The sequence below is a fragment of the Lycorma delicatula genome, chromosome 1, assembly GCF_047948215.1.
Source record: "Lycorma delicatula isolate Av1 chromosome 1, ASM4794821v1, whole genome shotgun sequence".
In the NCBI taxonomy this organism is placed as follows: domain Eukaryota; kingdom Metazoa; phylum Arthropoda; class Insecta; order Hemiptera; family Fulgoridae; genus Lycorma; species Lycorma delicatula.
This window is the reverse complement of record NC_134455.1, coordinates 322,028,251-322,042,348: the sequence shown is the minus strand read 5'-3', so window position 1 is coordinate 322,042,348 and position 14,098 is coordinate 322,028,251. Positions and strand designations below refer to the sequence as shown.

Sequence of the window (14,098 nt, the reverse complement as noted above, 5' to 3'; positions counted from 1 at the left end):
ATAATATCATCATAATATGATCATTTTCTATTAGCATATCATCATTAAAACATTTACATATTCTAAACAGAATATCCCATTTAAAAAAAAAAATATTGAACATTTTTATTAATTTATTATTGTAAATATTATTATTAGCAGAAGTCCTCAGATTGAAGTACTCCAAATTTTAAGTAGTAGCATATTCCATTTCAAAATGGCCAGAACATTCTCGAGATCTTTTACCACTGGATTTTTTCTTATACGGTTATTGAAATCCATTGTTTACAAAATTATAGTAGATATTTAAGACCTGAAGAATAGGTCAATTGATGAATTTCAATCCATTATACACCTGTGATATGACTGGCCATGTAAGGATAGTATTTCAGAAATTTATAAATTAAAAACTGTAGAAAAAATTGGGCAGGACTTATTTTTTTAATATTTAATGTATTGATTTTAAGTGCCAGCACTTAAAACATTACATAAGTTGCGGTATGAAAGCTCGCATATCTAGCATTGCTCATTGTCTGTCAGCATATACTTTCTTGGGCAATAAAGGTCTGTTGAACATTAACATATGCTAAGTAGAAGAATAAATTCACCATTTTACCAGTCAGATGTGAAAGACAAGAAATCTTTGTGTGTGGGGAAGAAAGTCATGAAGGCGATCCTTCAGTTGGTGTTAAATACAAAGGGTACAACTGCTGTTCAGGAAAATTTCGGTTTACAAGATGGAGACTGCGATTCAGGCAGTAAAAGCCCTGCAAAAGGTAAACTATCTTGAAGCAAGCAGAGTGTCAACAGTTGAACACCTTGATTGATGATTTATACAGAAATGGCTGCTGTCCTTTCTTCACCAAATGTTTAATATGAAGCAGCTTCTTTCTAATCCTGCGCCAAGTCTGCTTCTATAATTGAAAGAATCGTAAATACCAGGATGACATCTTCTCTGCAAAAAGAGCCAGTAAAACATGTCAAAATGCAGCCACCATTGGACATTGTACATTGTATATAAGGATGTTAAGGAGACATTAAAATGGCCAAAAACACCTTCAACCAGTCATAAGTTGAAGAAGTCTGAGCTTGGCATGATGCAGGTCTATTTTTAGATAACTTTAGAAAGAGAAAGCCTTGAGAGAGAGGCTTTTCAACATGTATAGCCACATGTACAACATTTTTATGGAGCCTCCAGAAACACAGAGGACTAAAACAAAGAGGATGAGCATTTTGGTTGCTTCAAAAATTTCAGGAAGTGTATCAAGTCTGGATGCAATGATCACTGCTCCATCTGGATCAGTATCACTTGATGCTGGCCGCAGAATCTCCCTGGCATTGGAGATAGATGAAAATACCACTTCAAGGCCTTGGACACCTTATTGTCAGAGATGGAGGCTATTAGAGGATGGAGAATAATTAAAAAAACTATGGCCTGAGAAAAACCTAGGCCATAAACAAATGTGATATATTTTAAATCAAGATTTTCTAAGTTTATAATATATCTAACTTCATGGGTAATTGCTTGTTCTTATTATCGGATGGAAAGTTTTTTGTATCATTTTTATTTGGGAAAAGGACTAATAATCAAATAAGTTGATGCCCATAACCCCAAAGGAAAATAAAGTAAGCCAAGGTATGATCAAAAAGTATCCAACCTTGGCTCATAAAAACAAAAATATTTAACCTATTTATTCAGTGATTTTGTCCCCTTTAAAGTAAACTCCTTCTGATTTAACATACTAATCCCAGTGATGTTTCCAATGTTGGAAGGATTTTTAGCGAGCACCATTATTCCTCTTGTCTCATTTCTTTTGTTACCTTCTCTTTCCTCAAATCTTTCTCCTTTAAGCTGAATTTTAAGCCTAGAAAATAACAAAAAATCCACACAAAAAAATCAGAAAAAAACATGAGCCGTATCTGGTGAATAAGAAGCCTGCTGAAGTTTTGCCAAGAATGGATATTCCATGTTTATCCATGTTTTGCCAAGAATTTTTAGATAAGTTTTGATGCATGAGCTGGAGTGTTGTAATAAATTTTCCTATCATCATTTTACCAAAGCTGTGATCTCTAGAATTGAAAAGAATTTATTTCTTAGCTTTAAATATTTTTATTTTTATGAGCTTAGGTTGGATACTTTTTGATCACATCTTGTATTTTTTTGTCATATTATAGAAAAGTAGCATTATCAAGAAAATAATGATGACTTGAATTGGATTTGGCAGTAAAGGAACAATGTAGCCAACAATACAGTAATTGGCATTCTTTGTTGAATGGCTTGTAGTGTTTAGTATGTTTTTTAACACTAAGATATAATTTATTGTAGAAATTGTTTAGTTAATGTTGATTCACATTAGAATTATAAATCTTGAATTAAAATGGTACTGTACACTTAGTACAATTTTGTCCACTTGCACTTACAACTTAATTTAATTCAGTTTATTTAAAGTATACACTTTTTAAGATGACTAATTTATTACACAGCTTAAAACTTGTGCATGAAAATGCGATATGAAAATTTTGTAGTGTATGAAAAAATCTCATGCTCGACCAAGATTTTAACACTGAAGTTTCTGGATGAAAGGCAGACACTATCCCTCTATGACTGATGTCAGCGAAGCTGAAATTAGCTTTAGGAAATTACAGAAGTCTTTATAACCCACATAAATTTTATTTTATTAAAGAGGTTTGAAGCAATATGTGGAAATAATCAGGTTTATAAGTCATTTGAAATTAGTGTTCTGGCGACTGTAAGGTGCTTTGAAAATTATAAATGTAGTATTACTTATAAGATTAGATATTTTTAAATTTTAGCTCACCATGATCAACAAGCTCTACAAGAAAAAGTTGACTGCTTACGTCGTGAATTAGAAGAAGAAAGGACTTCAGCAGATAAGTCAAGACGTGATGCTGCAGGACGAGCAGAACAAGATAGAGTGTCCTTGAATCAGTTAAGAGAAGAATTGTCACGCTTGAAAACTAAAATGGAGGAAACCAGGTACTGCTTTTATTATTTTATATACTTTTATTTATTTTTTGTTAATCTATTTAACATAATTTATTATAAATGTCAAAATTATTACTGAGTTTTTAACTTTTTTTATAATTTAATGTAGTAATTAAACTGCTTATAATACATAAATACAACTTACATGTTTATATACAGTTCTGTTCACATATTACACTTTTTTCTATGGGGAAAACATTCAGTTGTTTGTTTAGAAACTTTTTTATATGATAAATCTTAAGAGATGGAAGAATAAAATGAAAAATGTAAATCTTATCACAGTCTTTCTAATCGCATATCTGTTTGATATTTGTATCTGTAGGAACAGTGGTGTCCAGTTTGCTTGGTATTGTATTTAGTGCAGTTGTTGCAGTTTAATTTGCATTCTTCTGGGTTTCTTTATTTACCAGTGTTTGCTGCTATTACATTATGCAATCTTGAGTATTTTGGTTGTAGTTCTGAAACCAACACAGTAAACATTATTTTTTCTGAAAATAGTGATAGTTTTTAGATAAGTAATTACAAAGAATACATCCAACTACAACACACAAAACAGTCATAGATACAGTACATACAATCACATCAAACAATCAGGGCCCATAGATGATAATAATTATGAAATGCAGATTTTAAACATAGCACATACAAGTCATGAACTCAACACAGTGATAAAAAGTTATCACCCAAAATTTGACTAAATTAACACCCTAAATTTCTTAGTTTGATGTAACATGAATATACACTTATTGATCACATACTAAACTAGTCTCCTTACAAGTTTATTTTATTAAGAGTATCACTGACAAAGTTGCAACTGCAGTGCCAGTGAGAAGAGAATACTAGTTCTGAAATGAGTTTCAGAAAGTATATTTTTATAAGTTTAAAAATCTGATTTAGACACCATATGACTTCCTTGTGCACCTATTAAATTGCATATACACATTTTTTGCTGCACCTCATTTAAACTTATTTCATTTGAAAGTGAGATACGTTTCTCTAATTATTTAATGAAGTGAACAATTACACAATTGTGAAATATTAGTTTTTATTAACATCAAATATTTATATAATTATTAATTCAACAATCTTACATGAAATATTAGGATAGAGTAAAAGTCCCTTTATTACACGTATTACTAGATCAGAAAATCTTAAAACCAAAGAAAGAATAAAAAGGAAGAAAGTGTTGCAACCAAAAAAATTATAACAGGAAGAAAATGTTGCAAACTAAGGAAGAATAAAAAGATTAAGAGAAGATGATAAATATAAAGAAGAACATTAAGACCAAGAAAGAATAAAAATATTAAGAGAGGATGATGAATATAAAGAGAAAGAAAATTTGAAAACTAGAGAACGTGTACACATTAAAATCAGAAGAATTATATTAAACCAAAGAGCATTTAAATGTGGCAATAAAAAACAAATAAACAAAACGATCATCAACTCCAACTTAGGGAGAAATCTATTTTCTAACAATATCAGATTGAAGACAAGAATTTGATAGAAAATATCAAATATTTACAAATATCAAATAAAAGATAAGAATTTTTTGCTACTTATTAAAGATCAGGCATATGTGCCTCAGTGCATATGTTGTTCTTGTGAGGGTCTATTTTACAGTCATTCTGTAATTAACTTTAATGTAGATAAAATTAAATAGGAATTCCAGAATAGTTAAATAAAATTAAACTACAAAAACCAAAAATAATATGATTGTAAATTATAATTTTCAATTAATATTAAATAATCAAATGTTCAATTACATATACATATATGTAATAATGCCTATTAAATTACATATATACATTTTTAAAAGTACATGTATATACATACATACGTACGTATAGACGTTATGCCAAAACTAGCCAAAATGGATTCAGGGATGTTCAAAATAGATATTTCCGTTGAAATCTGAAAACCAAAATTTTTCATGATCCAATACTTTCTTTACTTTGTGCAAGAAAGTAAAAAGCAAGTCATAATTAATTAATTTTATTGGTTTAGATGAGTTTAGATGAGATAACTCTTAATCCTTTATAAAATTTGTGCTGTGACTATTTAATTCATGAAATAATACATTCTGTGTAACTATAAGATGTCAAATTGCATGCAGGTTATGGCTGTGAATTTTGGCTCCAAATCAATATTGGAGGAGTTGGGAGAGTAAGTAGTGTAAGCCTGTTTAACCTCTTTTTTCAAAACAAAAAGTTTTACATTTGAGTTCTTTTTGTAATTCTGCTTTCAAGAAAATGTTTTCATTACTTATGTATTTTAAGAATAAACCAATGACTGAAATACCTATTAGACCAAATGTGAAATATATGTGTCATTGAGTAATCAATTGCTTACATGATTTCAAATCTTATTACACATTTCAGACAGTAGCAGACACAATAATCTTGTAAATTATTAGAACTGAAACTGAAGCCGGTCACTACTGTAATTAAATAGCGATTATTGTCATATCTACAACTTGCTTAATAAGAAAATATGACTATCAACATTAATACTAAAAGTATCACTCATGGACCTCATCACTCAGATTATATCAAACAGACATATTCAATGTAAAAATAAATATAAATTGTGTAATGAAATAACCATCTTAACCAGTTTTTTAAAATTTTTATTAATTTTTTTTTTTTATTGTCATCTGCGTAAGTATCTTAAAAATGTTATAAAACTATTGCTTTTATGATTTCATCACTCATAATATAATTCTTTCAATAACCATTTTTTAATTTTAAATCTACCTGAAGCGGTCTTAAAATAAATGATGTGTAACACAGCTGTCCCATAATTATTGAAGTATATATATTATGTATTAACTATGGACTACTTGCAATTTAATGGTTTAATATTTACACTATTATCGTAATATGCATTTGGCTTTGGATTCTTATCTCAAAAGTACTTCATGTACATTTGCTTTTGTTTGTTTTGTATATGTTGCATTTGTTTACATGCTAATATATGTTGCTAATGTGCTATGTGAGATTTCAAAAAGTCTAGACTTCCAAGCAAAAGGTTAATTCTATACCTTAATAAAGTGAGCTTTTTTGAAACAGTATTGTCTTGTGGAATAGTATATGATGTTTCGTTTAATTTTTTATTTATTTATGTGCAATTTTTCATTATGAATATAACATTATTTTATACAATAAACAGACACACATTTACAGAAATAAATTTTGTTGCTTTTTGTGCAAATAAGACAAGATAAATTATTATATCAGAAGAATAGTGAGTGCATGAAGTACTTACATCTGGCCAGAAAATGTTGTACATCCTCTGCTAGTTAGTTTCTCCACTCTTACCTCCATTGCATATAGAATTAGGGCTTTACAAAAACATTAAGAGAATGGATTTAATTATTTGAAGAACAAATTTTCTTATTGGTTATGACACTAAAATCAAAGAAGGAATTTATATGGGGTTCAAATAAGAACTTTGATTAGAGGTGGACAGTTCAAAGAACTGTTAAGCTAAGTCAAAAAGTCAGTGTGGAGGTCATTTAAAACTGCTCGAATTTTAGAAAATAATATATCCCCCAACTTCCATGACATTGTGGGTGAATTATTACCCTCATTCAAATATATGGGGTCTAGTATGTCCCTAAAAACTCAATTCTTAGATTCACACCTGGATTTCTTTCTGGTGAATCTTGGCACTGTCAATGACAAGCGTCAGAACATTTCCACCAGCAAATCTCAGTTGTAGAAAACTGATACCAGTGATAGTGGAGTGCAAGAATGCTTACATATTATCGTTGGGTGCTAAATTTGTTCCAAATGCCAAATACAAAAGGAAAACAACTAACATGTTTTTAGGTAAGTTGAATCCTAATAAAGGCAGTTACTTTTATGTGGATTTGAATATTAGATCGTGGATACCGGTGTTCTTTGGTGGTTGGATTTCAATTAACCACACTTCTCAGGAGTGGTCAACCTGAGACTGTACAAGACTACACTTGATTCAAATTCATACATATCATCTTCATTCATCCTCTGAAGTAATACCTTACGGTGGTTCTGGAGGCTAAACAGAAAAAGATAAAAAAGGTAAGTTGAATATTGCCTTATGTGCATGTAAATTCTTTCATTTCTTTCAAATTTTTCTATGAATCACAAAAAAAACAGTGGGTAATGGAGAAAATCTAATTATATATTTAAATTCAGCATGTAAATTTCTATTATTTGTTATTTTGTTCTTTGACCGAAAAAAGTTCAATTTTGTTGCTTGTGTAAATTGATCACGCTATAATATTGACTAATTAATTGTTTTAACTTAACTTCCTAATAAAGGTTGCGAGCTGAAGAGGATAAGTCAAAATTGGAAAGTAGGATTGAAGAGGTGAAAAAAGAAAGGGATTTAAGTTTACAAGAATGTGAAGAATTGAAAGTGCAGCTGCATTTGACTGAAGATCGTGTTGATGGCCTACAAGTTCAACTTCATGAAACAACTCGCCGATTAAAAGAAGGTATTTCCTATTATACTGTAAATACTTTATGAATAAAAGTGTTAAAAGAAATCAGTTAGAATTTTCACTCTTTTAAAATGTTAGCGAATACTTACATTGCCAGTAACCTGTGATTTTTCTGAAATCTTTATACTAGAGTTTTTTTATAGTTTATCATGCATGAGCTTTTAATATATTGTTTTGATTATTAAAAATCTACAATCTAATTTTTCCATTTTAATTTACTTTCATTGTTAACAGTTATTAAATATTAATAAATTTGTTATTGACCACTAGTGTAATGGCATCTACCAATGGTTTGTCATTAAAGAGCTGATTGCAGTATGTGTTATATGTACTCCACATATTTATTCTTAAACTAAATCGACTTGCAGATGCTCATTTTGTTTTATCAAGATATATCTATGTTCATGTTCCAATATATTTCAAGCTTTTTATACATTACCCATTTATTCTTTTATCATCATTTATTTATTCTTTAAATAAGAATTTCAAAATAATTAATATAACCTATTAAAATTACTGAGGCTTAAAAATTTTGAATTTTTTTAACATTTTTAAGTTAAAAAATAGGCAAATGTCTGTTAATAGATGTTTATGTAAATCATTGTACTTCTTCTCTTACCTATCTTATAAAAAGGTTTTACAGATATTGGTTTTTTAAATGTTTAAATAAACAAATAATAATTAATAAAATGATAATTGTTAATAAATGATTAAGATTAAATTATTTTAATATAATTTCAGATAATGGAAGTTAAAACAAGGTTTTTGTGTTTTGTTTTTTTAAATTATGAATAATATATTAAGGCAAAAATTTCATCTACACTGTTAAATGTAAGCTTACTATAGTTTTTTACATATTCTGTTATTAGAGATTTCAGCTCTAAATCTGCTGTGAAAATTTTTTCAGCTAACTATTAAAATAATATAAATTATAATTTGCATAATCTCATTAAAAATGATTGAAAAGTAACTAATAACTCTCATGTGTGAAAGGAAGAGTATACTATTGGGTTGTTGATGATTGAAGGGCTAATCTAAATAGCCACTGATTTAAGTTGGCAGGGCTAGTTTGTTGTAATAATTGGTAAACTTTAATATTTAACTGCCTATTTTTACAATTTGTAGTAGGACATGTGAGGTAGAGTCTATTTCCTCTGCATACAGGTGCAAATTCTGAAAGATGTGGAAATCTTTGTTTCATATTTTTAATTATATCAGCTTATATAATTTCTATTTATTTGATGTTAGATTCATATTTTTATCTGTATTGAAAATAATAGCATTTTAGTATACAAAATAAGAAAACTGTTTATGCTTCATTGTTGGAAAGGTAACTAGGATACTGATGATGTCTTTGAAGAATTCCATTGAAGATCTAATTCCCCAATCAACTCATCATTTGGTAACTTGAACATACTAATTTGAAATTTACATTTACAATACAAATGTAGGTTTCAATTAAAATGTAGGCTTGTGATTGACATCACAAATCTACATTTGAAAATACTGGAGATGCAACAATCAGGTGGTATGGAATAATTACACTTTTAAAAAAACCACTTGTTGCAAAGACATTAGTAATGAGTTCTTAAACATTTTACACAAAGGCTTCTTCTGTTAAGCTTTACCTGGAACAAGTTTACGAAACTTGATTATAAAACATGTGAAGCTGTATAAAACCCCGCTTCCCATTGAAAAGTAGTACTCATAGTACTTGCATATGAGTACTATGATGAGGAGTGTATTCTGATAAAGCATGTTTTAAATTGATTGATCAAGTAAAGTGTCATGGTTTTGTTAAATGATCTGATGAAAATGCTCACACAATTATGGAGAAGGAAATAAATGTACTTGGAATTTACATCTGGGTAGAATCACAAAACAAAAAGGAATGACCTTATTTTTTTGATGCAGTGTAACAGGTAATAGATATCTTGAGATGAGATCATCTCTTCATTTAAAATAAAAATACTGTAAATAAGTTGACTTATTAAACTAACTAACTTGTTAACTAATTAACTAACTTCTTTCTAATTATTTTCAGTTCTAAACTTTTTTTAATCTAAAAGATTTGTTAGCCAGTAACTACTGAAAAATTCCACCAATGCTTATAATCTAACTTTCTGACAATTTTTTAATGATAAAAGATCCATTGGAGAGATAGGAGATTTTTTTACAGATTACTTTGTTTTGTTTTAAGTATTATGAAAATAACTACTTAAGAAATGCCTTTTTATGTTTCCAACAGCGGAAAACGCTGCTGAACAACTGAGAAAGGAATTGACTGATGTAAGAAGACAGCTCAGTGATGCCAGCTTTGAGAAAGAAAAATACAGCAGCACTAATAAGGAATTAAGAGAAATTGTCAAACGTGTTGAAGGAGATAAAAGAGAGCAGTCTAGGACATTAGAAGAGGCATTCCAAAAAATATCATGTAAGATCAGTAGAATTTGTGTAGATTAACTCCATGGTTAAAATTAACTCACTACTTTAAGCACTTTAAATGATTTAATATCCAAATTTTTGTTGGTCAGCTTAGGCCATCCAAAGCTAACCTATTCAAGTATATGGGTGAATGTTATGTGATAACTGACATTATTATTAATTTTATTTTTATATCAATATTTGTTAAAATCACAATCAACTTAACACAAATTACAATCTGTTATCAGTTAGATGGAATTCAGTTATTTTTTAATATAATTTACTTTCACTTTTATGACACATATCTTTTAGACTGTCTTAAAGAATAAATTATTTATAAATAATTATGTATTCAATAAATTTTACACCTTTTTCTCTTATGCTAAGATTTCTCATGAAAAAAGTGCTTCTACAACTGTAGTTCCTCCCACCTTGCCTGTCACCCAGTTTTTATTCTAATCAGTGTTGTTTTTATGTGAGATTAATCAGAGCTAAAATCTAGCATTGTACATAACTTATTAAATTTTAAATATATTTGAATATATTATAAAACATAAGTTAGATTAGATAATGTTGTAGTATGTTAGAAATGTAAAGTTAGATTAGAACTTAACATGAAAAATAAGAAGAATCTACAGTTCGCAAACATATTCATGGTCTGTATAACCACCAGTTTTTCTTACTTATGATCAAATGTCTGAATAAATTATTTTACCTCTTAATAAATTATGATTTAAAATTGATAATTTTCATTGCACTTATTAGAACTTGCCTTTAAGTTATTAGAAAACTTCTTTATGTGGTTGAAAGTTCTATTGCATTTGTTGTTAAAGTTTTACCAACTTTAAGATGTTTATAAACTTCACATTCTAGACAGCAATGAAATTGTGAATTCAGGGATTACTGCATTTTTTAAATCTGCATGTTGTAGTTAATATTTTTGTATGTTTATCTGGTTTCTATGAACTGGTTTGCAGCTACGTTTGACAGTACTGAGTGTATTTTATTTTGTATCGAGTTTATGTACACTTTATCTATGGGTGCATTTATTCTACCCAGTGTAGTATTCACTGGAGTTACTGTTGTTTAAATTGTATACCCCCAAGTTATGTTTATCAGTGAATGTTTAATTAGTTTGTCACAATGCAGTGTTTAGTCATCATTGTTTCAGCCTTATTTATTTTCAAATTAAATTTCTCTCCAGGAATTAATACATGCCTTGAAATATTTTTTATAACTCATTTTTGTTTTCTACTTAAAGAACAATGTTATCACCAAATCTTTAAACCTCTATATTGTCTTGTAGTACTATATAAGGGCTCCTTCAATTTTGGTATTGTTTCTCCTACGTACATTTTGAAAGTGATGGTGACAGAGTACATCCTTGCCTCACTACTTTCTGAATTAGAGCTTGTCTTTCTCAATCTTCAACTGTTAACCGATTCTTGTACAGATTGCAAATAATCTTCATTCAATATATTTTTCTGAATTTCTTAATTTTAAACATTTTATTCTATTTTAATCAACATTGCCTATTCCATATTTAACAATTTTAATGCTTTACTTCTTTTTAAAATTAATTTGAGAATCAGAATGCCTTCCTTGTATTCATACTCTTTTTAAAACAAAACTCTTCATCTAATTCAAGTTCGAAAAAGGTGATAAGTCTACTTTTAGATAAAATAAATAAAATATTTTGGTGATTTAGAATTCACCTAATTCTACCGCACTTATTAAACACATGTAAATTATGCTAAAATACATTAATTAAAATCATGCAGTAAAACTAAATAAAAAGATATGTGTGTGTCTGTTTTATTATGATTTCAATGAGACAGGCCAACACATTTGCATGCAACTCATGTTCTCCGCTGACTGAAGAAAAAATATTATAAATTTGGCTCAACCATTAAGTTTTGCAGAAAAATATTCAACTGCAAAAGCATATTAAAGTGCCTACAATGAAATTATATACTGTACATATACTACGTATGATATAAAAATTGCTTATATTATGCGTCATGTGAGAGTTTGTCAGTGACAAAAGTTGATAGATCGTAATCTCCTTCCTAAAAAATAAATAAATGTATAGAAAAATAAATGAAATAAAAAAATTAAAACATTCCTCAGCTGAATAAGGACAACTAACATTAATTAAATTGCGGTTGCCCTTACAAATGGCTTCATCAACTTTTGCATTTTTTTTATTTTTTGCATTTCTCTGCTAGTATATTTCATTCCATGGTTTTCTACCTACTATTACTTTTATACCCAACATCTTCCTATCCTAATTACTTCCTTTATTATCCTTATCCAATCATTTTTTACCAGATCACCTGTTGTAGTAAAGTCTAGATCTGTAATAATGCTTTTTCAAATTTTTTCTTTTATTTCTGTTTTCATTTTTTTTTTTAATTTCTTGAACTTCAACCTACATTTCATAATTATTAAGTTGCAATCAGAATCAGTGTCTGGTCGTGAGTTTGTATTAGTCCATAATTTGGCATCTACAAACAGAATTCTTACAAGCATTCAAGTTTGTACATGAGGGCTTTGTTTGTACAAGTTTGTACAAGAGGGGTTTGTACATGTCAGCTTATTTATAGCAAGCAATTATTAACCATTGCCAATGTCCTTATTGGTTTTGCTTTTTAACATCTTTAGGTATACTATACACTATCTCCTTAGGTAGTATTGTACCATACTTCAGTTATTACCATTGCCTGTTCAAAGCACCTATTTGGATTCATACTGACCATCATACTAATGGTCTTTCCTTTATCTGCAACTCAGGGTATGTTCTCTTGCTCAGCTAGACTCCCATCCACATACCAGGCAAATTTACTTATAAATATATATATTTTTTTTCTTTTTGAATAGCCCATTTAGAGGTCACGCTTAATCAACTTTTTAGCCCATGCTTCTTTCATTTTCTAGAGTGGTGTTCTTTGTCTTCTTGAGTCCATTTTCTCCCTCTTCCACAAGTGAGTTTTTCCTCTCCTGAAACTCTAATTCCTGTATTGTTTTTCTGAATGTTGCTCTGTCTTTTAAAATGTCTGAGTATATTGAATTGTTTACTAGGTCATTGTCTATTTCTTTAAGCCAGGTTATCTTGTTCTTGTGAGTGTTTAGTAGGGTGAAGATCTGTTTTGTTAGTCTGGTGTTCTCCATTCTGTATATGTGTCCATAAAATTGCAGTCTTCTTTTCTTGATCACATCTGTTTTTTTTTCTATTTTGGAATATAGCTCTTGGTTTGATCTTTGTTTATAATCTAGTCCTATGTTGTTTTTTGGGCCTAATATTTTCCGTAAGATTCTTCTCTCTATTTTCTTTATTCTCTCTACATCCTGTACTTTATGTTATTTCAGTGTTCTGCTGCATATAGTACTTCTGGTCTAACTACCGTTTGGTAGTCTTAATTTGGTGTTCCAGGAAAGGGATTTCTTGTTGTAGGTATTCTTTGTGATAGTGTATGCTTTTCCAATTCTGAGTAATCTGTTTTCTAGAGCTATTTTTTCACTATTGTTTTGTGTTATCCATTCTCCTAGGTATTTAAAACTGTCAGTTCTGGCTATTTTATTTCTGTTTATTTTAAGATGTTGTGCCGCGTTCTTGATGTTTGTAATGTATTGTGTTTTCTCAAAGGAGATCTGTAAGCCAGCCTTAGCTGCTAGTCTTTGGAGTTCTGTTATTTGTTCTTGTGCATGTTCTATTGTATCGGTGATTAACACCATATCATCAGCAAAAGCTAAGCAGTCTATAACAACTATCTTGTTTTTTGTTCCGAGATGTAGGTCTTTGGTGTTAATCACCTTTCTCCATTCTCTAACTATCTTCTCTAAAATACAATTGAACAATAACGGTGATAAGCCATCTCCTTGTCTTACTCCTGTTTTAATTATATATAAATACATATATACATATACATATATATATATATATATATATATATATATTAACAATATATTATATTTACATTAACAAAATTCAGCTATGCACACCAACAATTTAAACTTTTTTATTTGAGGCAGAGCGCAGAGGCACCATACTATTTTTTAAGTTTTATAAAAAATAGTTGTTATAATACAAACTTATCACTTATATTAAATATGTTATTTTGGTGTTATCATAGGTCAGTTATTACTTATAACACACTAGACGTGCTTAATAAAATTATTTATATATATGATTTAATTAGCTA

At 29.1% G+C, this 14,098-nt stretch overlaps 1 protein-coding gene across 1 annotated transcript in view; it reads left to right on the top strand.

Moving 5' to 3' along the window:
- Root (ciliary rootlet coiled-coil, rootletin) overlaps positions 1–14,098 on the top strand; it is a 340,123-nt gene that overhangs the window by 268,078 nt on the left and 57,947 nt on the right. The window contains exons 19-21 of the mRNA XM_075382006.1: positions 2,794–2,977; positions 7,291–7,466; positions 9,721–9,906. Coding sequence (XP_075238121.1) covers positions 2,794–2,977; positions 7,291–7,466; positions 9,721–9,906 — 546 coding nt within the window. The remainder of the gene's footprint in view (positions 1–2,793; positions 2,978–7,290; positions 7,467–9,720; positions 9,907–14,098) is intronic.